The sequence below is a fragment of the Gekko japonicus genome, unplaced genomic scaffold, assembly GCF_001447785.1.
Source record: "Gekko japonicus isolate JY-2015 unplaced genomic scaffold, Gekko_japonicus_V1.1 scaffold1194, whole genome shotgun sequence".
Classification (NCBI taxonomy): domain Eukaryota; kingdom Metazoa; phylum Chordata; class Lepidosauria; order Squamata; family Gekkonidae; genus Gekko; species Gekko japonicus.
The window spans coordinates 322,959-333,601 of NW_015168683.1; the positions used below are offsets into that span (position 1 = coordinate 322,959).

The 10,643-nt window shown below is 41.2% G+C and overlaps 1 protein-coding gene across 1 annotated transcript in view; it reads left to right on the forward strand.

Moving 5' to 3' along the window:
• The window catches only part of ERMARD (ER membrane-associated RNA degradation), a 38,677-nt gene extending 28,440 nt beyond the window's left edge, over nucleotides 1–10,237 (forward strand). The window contains exons 11-15 of the mRNA XM_015415400.1: nucleotides 1,523–1,606; nucleotides 2,147–2,220; nucleotides 3,881–4,126; nucleotides 8,009–8,122; nucleotides 9,673–10,237. Of these exons, the coding sequence (XP_015270886.1) occupies nucleotides 1,523–1,606; nucleotides 2,147–2,220; nucleotides 3,881–4,126; nucleotides 8,009–8,122; nucleotides 9,673–9,832 (678 nt within the window). The 3' untranslated portion in view covers nucleotides 9,833–10,237. The remainder of the gene's footprint in view (nucleotides 1–1,522; nucleotides 1,607–2,146; nucleotides 2,221–3,880; nucleotides 4,127–8,008; nucleotides 8,123–9,672) is intronic.
• The last annotated feature ends 406 nt before the right edge of the window (nucleotides 10,238–10,643 follow it).

Genomic DNA, 10,643 nt, shown 5'->3' on the forward strand with positions numbered 1-10,643 from the left:
ATTTGAATGTGATGTGTGCACGCTAGAATGGAGGGAGCGCACAGAGAGGCTACAAGGCTTTTCCTTGCCACTCTTGAGAGCTAGAAACCTGGCCTTTTCTCGTACTGTGAAAGAGGCCAACTCTATGCAGCCGTTCTGTCAAGTGGCCGATGGGGAAGGGAAGGGAAAATGGATCCAAAAGAAGTTAAGAATTATTGACCTATATCCTTGCTCAACTGTGATTATAAAATTTTTGCATCTCTTTGCCACAAGATTGCAAAAAGTACTATCAGAACTTATGCATCAAGACCAAACCGGATTTCTACCGAAAAGGCAATTAAGGAACAATGTTAGAATGGTTCTAAATATATTAGAATACTACGAAGCTCATCCTGAGAAATAGATGATCCTAGTATTTTTGGATGCGGAAAAAGCTTTTGATAATGTTGGTTGGAAATTTCTTATTGAACAGATGAAGGAAATGAAATTTGGGCCTGATTTTATAAGAGTAGCTGAAGCCACTTATACTAAACAGAATGCAAGGATAGCTGTAAATGATGACTTTACAAATATTATTTGGATTGAGAAAGGGACAAGACAAGGATGCCCTTTGTTGCCACTTCTATTTATTCTAACTTTGGAAGTGTTGACAAGAGCTGTTAGGAAAGACACTGCAATCAAAGGCGCCTCAGTTAAGGGTCACAAGTATAAGTTACAAGCATTTGCAGATGATCTAGTATTTATTTTGGAAGACCCAGCAGACTCTATTGAATATTTGTTGAATAACATTAAACAGTATGGAGAAATAGCTGGGATGAAAATAAATTACCAAAAGACAAAGGATATAACAAAGAATATGACTTCTAATTAAAAAATGGAGTTAATTAATCTAACAGGATTTCAGTTGGAGAAAACAAATATTTGGGAATAAGTTTAACTCCAAAGTGTAGTTCTTTGGTGAAGGATAATTATCTGAAATTGCTTCAAAAAGTTAAGACAGATCTAGAAAGATGGAAAGATCTTCATTTATCCCTGATGGGAAGGACTGAAGCTGTGAAAATGAATATATTGCCACGAATGATTTTTTTATACCAGACTATCCCTGTCTTTGTTAATCGCTCTTTTTTTTTTAAGATATGAATAAACAAATATCTAAATTTGGCAAGGGAAAAAACCAAGAATTAAGTTGAGAGCATTACAAGACTTTAAAGAAAATGTGGGTTTTGCTCTACCGGATTGGAAGACATATTATAGAGCGGCCTGCCTGGTATGGATGAGAGACTGGATTTTGTTGTAAGACTTTTAGCCTTAGAGGGACATGATTTAAAGTTAGGGTGACGTGCTTTTGTTTGGTATGGGAAAGTGGTTGGACAAAAATACTTTAAAAACCATCTGAAATCCCTATTAACAACTTGGAGAAAAATCCTACCTTTGGTATACTCTAAAATTCCAAGATGGGTCTCACCTCTTGAAGCCTTTTCACAACCAAGTACAATCTCCTCAAGTATTTTCTTATATATTATAATTCTTTTTTAAAACATAGGAATATGCATCGCTGAGACCCCTGGTGAGCTGTGCAAATAGCTATTGTTCCCAGTTTCATCCAATAGCCCTACTTAAGAAACAGGTATGTACCTCTTTCATTACTGTTGTTTGTTAATGAGAGTGTTCTGTGAAGCCTTTAAAACTTGGGTTGTAAGCCAGCCAAAGGAACATACATTTACATTGCTCTCTTGACTCTCACATTGATCCATGTCACCCAAAACAGAAAATTTCTATCTTTGCCTTTCTGTAACAGTCACCTGCATGCACCAAAAAAGTATCCTGAGGTCAGGTGACTTTCATGGAGAGTATGGGATGTGGCACCTAGGCTGTACATGGAATCTCAGGGAAAAAATTCCCTTCGTATGAGAAGAAGGGAAAGTGGCTGGATCCAGCTCACAGACTTCAGCACATGACATTTTGAAAAAATCCCAAGAGCTCTGTGGTTAAAAATTTGTATATTTCCTAAGAAGGTTTAATTAACAATGGAATAATATCATTTGTGACTGCAGGATACTAAGATCCAACAAAAATATAAAATCGTGTGGTAACAAATACTCTAATACCTAATTTAATGAACATAAGCTTTCACTTATTTCTGTATGGCTTATTTTTCACTTTCTAGGTACTGCAGTGCGTGGAAAGCATTAATTTGTGGTCTGATCTTCCTGTAGTGCCAAATGAACAAGAAATGACAGGGTAAGGTCTTTTTATCAGCCTTTTGAGCATGTGGCTAGGTAATGATTTCAGTAAATTTTATTTATTTATGTTAAACATTTCTAGTGATGGCCATGAGCATAGATGGCTTTAAACAGGGGAGAGACAGATTCATGGAAGAAAGAGAGGTCCATCAATGGCTACTAGCCATGGTAAGGGAACCTGACATAATTAGAGACTTTACTTAAGAGCCATATTGTAGAGTTACTAGTAAGGGGATTAATATATAGAAGTTCTTGAAGGGCAAGGAGTTTTATTTGTATGTATATATTTAACTATTTATCCCAACCTTCCTATCCTGAGGGCTTGGAGCAAATCATAGAGGGAGACATTTTCCCAAACTACATGAAAAACTGGCATATAGCAATCTTTAGAGTCTTTGTAGCTCACCGCCTACAAAAACACAGAGCTAGAAAACCATATATCAGTTCGAAATTCCTGCTTTTCAAATCCATCCTCTCCCACCCCAGCAGATCAGACAATCCTGGGGCAACCTTACGTTTTTAGGAGGGGCAAGACTGGACCTCTCTAAGCCTTTATGAGAGCACCACGGGAAAAGACAAACCTCATCGGGAAGAGCTGATGAATTTTGACAAGGGTGTTTTGGAAATAGGTAGAACAAGTAGAAAAAGCAACAAGAACACTTCTTATTTTGTTACAGGTGCTTATTGCGATTGCAGTGGGGCAGATTTGAAGAGAATGGAAGGAGCAAGCCTGTGCTAATTTTAAAAAAATCTCTTGAGAATGTTCTAGGACTTCCACATAGGAAACAGAGAACAACTACACAAATAACCCATGCAAGGGAAATAGATTCCATGATGTGTTGTATGATTATAAATACTATAAGGCATTTTAAAAGTTGGTACTATAGAATTGGAGCTGCGGTGGCTCAAGTGGTTAAGACGCTGAACTGCAGGCTGTGGAAGGTCAGTAGTTCAGTGGTTCAAGACCCGGGTGCCGCAAGACAGGGTGAGCTCCTGTCTCTAGTTCCAGCTCCTGCCAACCTAGCAGTTCGAAAGCAAGAAATTGCAAGTAGATAAATAGGGACCACTTCGGTGGGAAGGTAACAGCGTTCCGTGCGCCTTGGTGTTTAGTCATGCCGGCCACATGACCACGGAAACGTCTTCGGACAGCGCTGGCTCTCTTTGTAACTCTTTTGGCCATTTCTGGAATGAAAGATTTCATTTCTGTTCAATCTTCACAAGAATATTAATATCAATCTATCGATAGCTATCTATCTAGCGGTCTGTCTAGACACACACACAGTTAAGGCTAAAGTTGTTTACCTCCCAGCTTCTTGTGTCTTTATATGAACCCAAGGAGATGTGCCTCTAATCTGGTGGTGATCATTGTCACTTGAAGTAACAGAGAAAAAACTATCCTTTCATTCCCTTTTTATAATAGATTGTGGCTGCTCTAGTTGCAGGCTGCTTATAGTACACTCAGATTGAAGATGTTTAGATTTTGTTTACTGTAATTTAAAGAACACTGAAGAAAGACAAGATCATTGTCACTTGAAGTAACAGAGAAAAACCAATCCATTTAGTCCCTTTTTATAATAGATTGTGGCTGCCCTAGTTGCAGGCTGCTTATAGCACACTCAGATTGAAAATGTTTAGATTTTGTTTACTGTAATTTAAAGAACACTGAAGAAAGACAAGATATTTTTTGCCTTCAGGTTAATGATTGAACTCCTCAGCAAGCCTGTTCGCATCCTTTTCTGTCCACGGTCTGTTCTAGAAGTCACCGTGGTGCTTCGTCAAATAGATCTACAGTGCCACCAAGTGTCATGTCAAGTAATTTCTACTTGTGAAGCCAGATATAAGCAATGGATAAACAAGTCACTGCGATCACGCCAGAGGCAGAATTACCTGCGCCTGAAGAGGAGGTGGGAATTTTTAAAAAAACTATTTTTAAAAAAGAAATGAGAATTAACTTTACCTTGAAACTTATTTTGGGGTGTGGTTACATGGCAAGCTTACTGCAATTTGTTCCCGCTGTAGATTTGATTGGGAATATTTTTTTCGGGTTGGGATGACCGCACATCTCTCCCTGAATTACTTGCATCGCGCAATGAGGTTCCGGGCACCGTTCAGATAGCCGTGCCGCCACTTGGGCAGCATAGCTTGTTTTTTGTTTTGTTTTTAAATTGGCTTTGTGCATGCGCATATACACATGGCTGAATCGCCACTCCCACTGGAACTCGCTGTACTCCCTTGTTCTTGCAGGTCCCCCCCCCAACAGCAAACAAAATTAACCAGTGATATACAACTGAGTACTGGAGTCTATATGTGCCCTTGAACGTTTATACATTGAATTTATTCAGCACAGGATTGCTCATGCGCACAACGACGGAAGCTTGTAAAAAAAAATTGCAAGAAGGACATTCAGATGACCTAATAATGATAATTGCGAGAGATGGCTGTCCAGATCAGCAAAATCATGGATTCAAAAGAAAACTCGCTAGGGAACCGGGAGGATTGCGCGAGTGAGCCCACTGCAGTGCAGGAGACGGATGTAGCTGTCTGATCTGCAATTTTAAATGTGAGAGGGAACAGCGGTGAAACCCGATCAAAATGACCGTGTGACCACGGCCTTTGTGTAATCAGTTTGTTAAAGAAATCCGATATACTGCATAAAACTATATACATATATATGTGTTGACTCACTCTGTGTAATCCGCCTTGAGTCCCAGTGAGAAAGATGGGCTATAAGTAATGTAAATAAATAAATAAATGGACCATAGCTCTGGTCTGATTGCTGCTGAAAGTACCTCCCTGATCTAAGCCTGAAGAGCCAGCTGTATTCTCTTAGATCAGCATTCCATCCCTGTGTGGCTTGGCTTATTCTGTGCTAAAATGTTAACTTCTGTTATGAGGTAAATTTTGTACCTCAAATTTTTACAGATACATAAATGTCCAATTTTAAGACTTCACTAGAAAGGTTACAGGCTGTGTGTGAGTACCAAATTCCACCTTTGTAGCTTCTGTGAAAGTAGCTTCACTGTCCTGGTATAGTTTTGAGGAGGAAGTGTATAAGTGTCCAGTTTTTTAGGCATGTATTCAGATTCATTAGAAAATATCCTTTCAGTGCCCCGTTCCAGTTGACTAAATCTTGCAACCCAAGTACCCAATATGTATGTAGATAGATATGCTGACCATGTTTATAAGATTTAAATCATTTTATTTTCCCCGCCATGTTACATATTCACAAAGAGCTAATTAGAAAATTTCTACCTATTGTTCTGTTTTAAATAGTTTCTGCTTTGTTTATGTTATTTCTTGTTAAGTTACACAGTTGATCCATGCTGTAGATTTCTCGTTAATTCTTTAAAATATTTTGCTGTAGTTGCTAATAATTTCATAATATCTAGGAAAATCTGCAGCAGCATCTTTATTGCTAAGTGAATTCCATTCCAAAACAGAACAAAGCTACATATTTCCATATTACATGTGTCAGGTTTTTTCCAACGTTGCCACAGCTTTAACTGAGAACTGAAAAGCTAATGATAGACATGTTCCATTGTGTAGTTTTCTCTGTTGATTAGAACTTAAAATTATTTATATCACTAGCTCCGGTAGAGTTAATCAAAAGGATACTTTTAAATGAGAAGTGAAGGCAAATTTAAGAGTTTTTTTAAAAAACAAAATTCGAGATTAAAATAAATTCAGTTGTGAAGTGTTATTATTTTAGGGTTCCCAAATCCCCCCGGGGGGCGGAATTCCCCCCGGTTTTGAGCCCCGATTCCTGCTCCCGTGGAATCGGGGCCCGGGGAAAACCCCATCCCCGCGCGTGCGTCACCCGGAAGTGACGTTGCACGCTGGGGGCGGGGCCACGCCAATTGAGGGGAAAACAAAGAGTTTTCCCCTCAAATGGCGTGGCCCCGCCCAGCATGTGACGTCACTTCTGGTGACGCTCAGGAAGCGCGCAAGCACGCGCACGTCCCCGGCCAGCTCCCGGAGCGACAGGACGCTCCCCCGCCGGTAAGATTTTTCTATTTGGCAACCCTATATTATTTGTTGCCACTTCATACTGTTTTGGTCTCCTACCTTTTATGTTTTAAGAAGGAGATTTTTCTGCTCCCTTAAAGCTGTATTGCTGGAGCGCTCTCTCTGTCTTTGTGGCACCGTTGTTGGCAAGAGCCCAATGCATGTGCTCCATATGAAGATTCCGTTAAAAGGAATTGGGGGGGTATGAGGTGAAATGTTACATATCACATTATCAGACTGCAATTCACATTTAAACTTTGATTTGGATTTTGTGACTTTTAGGAGTTTTGTCTAGTGTAAAATGAATTTGAATACTAAAACCATGCCTGGTAAAGAACTTGAGTCCCAGTACTTTCAGTAGGATTTTAGTGTGTTCTAACTATCTTGCAATTGTACTCCTTCCATCCTGTCAACAGTGAATAATCTTGGCCAAGATCCAAACCATTGAGTACAATGTTCCATTTGCATACAAGAGTTCTTCAGTTCCTCTGCTGTAATTGCCTCAAAAGGGTTCCGTCCCATATCAGGAAGGGATCTTCAGAACAGCCCTCCTTAAGGTATAAGGGGCTGCCATCACTATTACCCTGCTCCCCATGTGCGTGTGAAAGTGTTCTCAACTTACACATGATGGGGATTTGATCCTGGCTATTAAAAGTCTGAGAGACAATTTACACCATTCTTGTCATAAGTGAATGTGTGGAATTAAGCTTTCATTTCTTCTTTCAACAGCTGGGAGAATTGAGTAGACTGTCTTCTTTAGGAGGCATATGTATATGTGGCATGGGCTGGAGTCTGGTATATGTGGCATGAGCTGGAGCCTGTCGTAACACTTGCTTCCTCTTAGTGGGAAATAAGTGTTCCCAGCTGCTGCCTGTCAAGGGGGTGCCAGATGGAACAGAGAGAGAGAGAGAGAGAATATTCTGAGGAGTGAAAAAGCCAGTCCTTGGCTGTCTTCTCAACAGGAGTGCTCATTTAAAGGGATAGGTGAAAGTGTGCCATTTCAGCCAGTGGCAAAAGCATCCAGTTACCAATGGATGCTTTTGCCACTGTTAGTGTATTCATTCACGTGGGCAATAAGAAGTAATGGACAGTGTCTTGCCACTACCGAGAAACAAGCAACGGCTGGAGATGAGTTCTGAATGTCCAGACATCACTGTCCTTATTGACCTTTGGAGCACAGCCAGTAAAGTGCTTGACTCCATTAACTCTGTCAGCTGAAGGTAGATAAAGACTTCAGAAGAGATACCCGACTGTTACACCAGTACAGTATCACAAGCCATGAGGTACTGTTAGCATTGAAGGTCACCCAGGCTGGCAGACTTGTTTATAGAATCATAGAATGTTAGAGTTGGAAGGGACCTTGCAGGTCATCTAGTCCAACCCCCTGCACTCTGCAGGAGCATAGCCGAAAGATGGCCCTACAACATACCCGAAAGATGGTCGTCCAGCCTCTGCTTGAAAACGTCCAGCGAAGGAGCATCCACCACCTCCCGAGGCAGACTGTTCCACTGCTCAACCACTCTTACAGTTAGGAAGTTTTTCCTGATATTTAGCCGGTAACGACTCCCTTGTAATGACCCTGGATAACAATATAAGCTTAATGAATGTGGCTGAAGTGACACCAAAGTTTTTAGCTGACAAACAAAAACGCTCTCCTAGCAGGATCCTGTGAGCCAGGGTTATAGACTGGTGCAGTTGGCTTAAACGGATTAACTTTTTTTCCTATTTAGATATATAGCTTGATTTTCTTTCTAAGGACTTCTTAATTTTTTTCCTTCTAGCATTAAATGTCTGTCTCCAGTCTTGCAACTGATTTTAATCCTGATCACTCTGGAGCTGATCAATATTCATACTGTGTGTGACAAGAATCCTACTGAGTATCAGCAGTACTTAAAGTGAGTGTGTATTAAAGCGTGATAACTAGTGAATGAAAGCAGTTTCTCCATTAATTTGCAATTCTTTACATTCTCTTATAACAAATATGATGAAATAGTGGAAGATATTCTTCTGTACACTTCTCACTGTATGTTAACTAGGTGCCACTTATGTCACTGTGTACTCATAGCTGTAGTTTGAGTTTTCCAAGGGGCTTACTATGTATTTATTTATTACCCTTTTATCCTGCCCTTCTTCCCCTAAGGTCCAAAACTGGTGTACTCTCTAACCCCACCCCAGTTTTATCCTCATAGCAAATGTGATAGACACCCAGTTTCAGGGCTGAGCATGGACTTGGACATGCATCTCTTTGGTCTCAGTCCAGTATTCATAGAATCATAGTATCAAAGAGTTGGAAGCAATGCTCCCTCTAAGCTGTGGAGTCTTGTGAGCAAAAGTTCTACTTTGTGAGCTACTGCCATTAAGTTGTGAGTGAGCGATTTGGCTACTGCATAAATTAGTTTGCTCTGGAGCCATCCTTCCTGAGCTGAGACAAAAATGCATGAGCCGTAGGCTAAAAAACTGTGAGCTAGCTCACACTAACTCAGTTTAGAGGCAGGGGTCTTTTGGGGCCGGAGTGTGCCGGAGCGCTGCTCCGGGAGCCCAGGAGCTGGCACAAATGGTGGTGGCAGCAAGCCCCGCCCCCAGCTCTCTGTGCTGAGGTCCGTCTCTGGCTTCCTGGGGCCCGCGCTGGAGCGCTGCCACCCCAGGGAGATCAGAGGAGGCCCGTCGGCGGTTGCCTGGGGCTCGCACCGGAGCGCTGCCGCCCCAGGAAGGCCAGAGGAGGCCCGTCGCTGGCTTCCTGGGGCCCGTGCTGGAGTGCTGCGGCCCCAGGGAGGCCAGAGGGGTAAGTGAGGGATCTGCAGGGGGTGGCGGAAGCTTGATTGGGGGGGTGGGAGAGCCTCCCCTCCCCCATCTCTTTGCCTTCTTTCTTTCCCTCCTTTCCTTCCCCTTTACTTTTCTTTCCCTTCTTTTCTTTCTCTCTTTTCCTTCTTCTTTCCTTCTCTCTATTTCCCTCTTTCCGTCCTTCTTTCCTTCTCTTTATTTGACTCTTTCCTTCCTTCGTTCCTTCTCTCTACTCTCTTTCTCTCTCTTTTCTTCCTTCTTTCCTCCTTCTGTGGCCCAACTCTAGTGAGAAGGGGTTTAAACTTTAAACCCCTTCTCTCTTCGCTTCCCCGCCTCCCAGGGAAGGGAAGGGGAGGCTTTTGACGATGCCTTCCCCCCCTTTTGCTTCCCCTTCTGACATCACTTCTGGTGATGTCAGGGGGCGTTGTGTATGCTAATGAGCTATTATGCTAATAGCCTAGTATCTCATTAGCATATCAAACTACTTCACCACACTGGCTTTCACTGAGGTTCTTTCTTCATCTGTCAAAGCTGTGAAAAGACTGTCCTTCCAGAAATTTGAAAAGCCAGGAAAACCAGCTGTTAAAAAACTTTCCTGGGAAATTGTTCTTAAGAATTATTTTTATCAAATATTATTCTCATAATCTTTTCCTGCTCCTCACAGGTTTCTAAAGATGATCTTGCAGTATACTGAGAACTTAGTTACCTACACAAACCCGGAGAAGAATAAATGGGAGGAAACTTTGGAGCTTACACATAAAACTTTGATAAAAATCAGAGCTTTCTTAGAGAAACAGCAAATGCTCATGCAATTAGCTAAGTAAAGAACACTATCCCCATCAAACAGTATTACCTACGTGCAATGGACATTTCTCCTCCTTTTTTCTGAAGAGCATGCCTAACAAGACCTGCATATATGTGAATGGATTGCATAGGTTTGGTACTGGTGAGGTTTTCCCCATCCCATTGCAATGTATAACCAGATTTTGGTAGGAAATATATAACCTGTGATCAGAGGATCATCAAGAACCAGCCTGCATAGCTCTTTTTCACTATCAAGAAATTGTGTGAAATGCATTTTATTTTATTTTGTAATATCTATATTCTTACTTGGAAGTATTTTATAAGTTAAAAGCAATCAAGTTCTCTGTTCACAATTACATTGCTTTGTACTTCTTTTCATCTTGTCTTTGGCGTGGTAATCTCCCACGACTCCCATCAGAGGCTGACATGCCATCCATTGTTCCTCAAAAACAGCAGTGCTTTTAAGCACCCTTGATTTACATTGTTCTGTTGAACTTAATAGGTCTTGCTTCCAATCCTAAATGATGTTTGTGGAAGTAAATTTAATCAAGATCAGTTGGACTTACCTATGGTCTTGTAGTTAGAAGTGTGCGTTAGCTGTCCCACTGCTTTCAATAGCCGTTCATATTTCAAATTCAGCTCTTTAATTTCTGTGGTTTGGTTACAGGAAGTGAAGTTTCAAATGTATAAGTGAATTATTACAGTCATATGAAGATTCTTGGGACGCTGATATGTCCTGTTTTATATTTGAAGTCAGTCTGTCAAATTTCTGGACTAGGACCGATTTCCCGCAAGCAGCTGCACCGCCCTCGCTCTTCCCTTCCCACGATT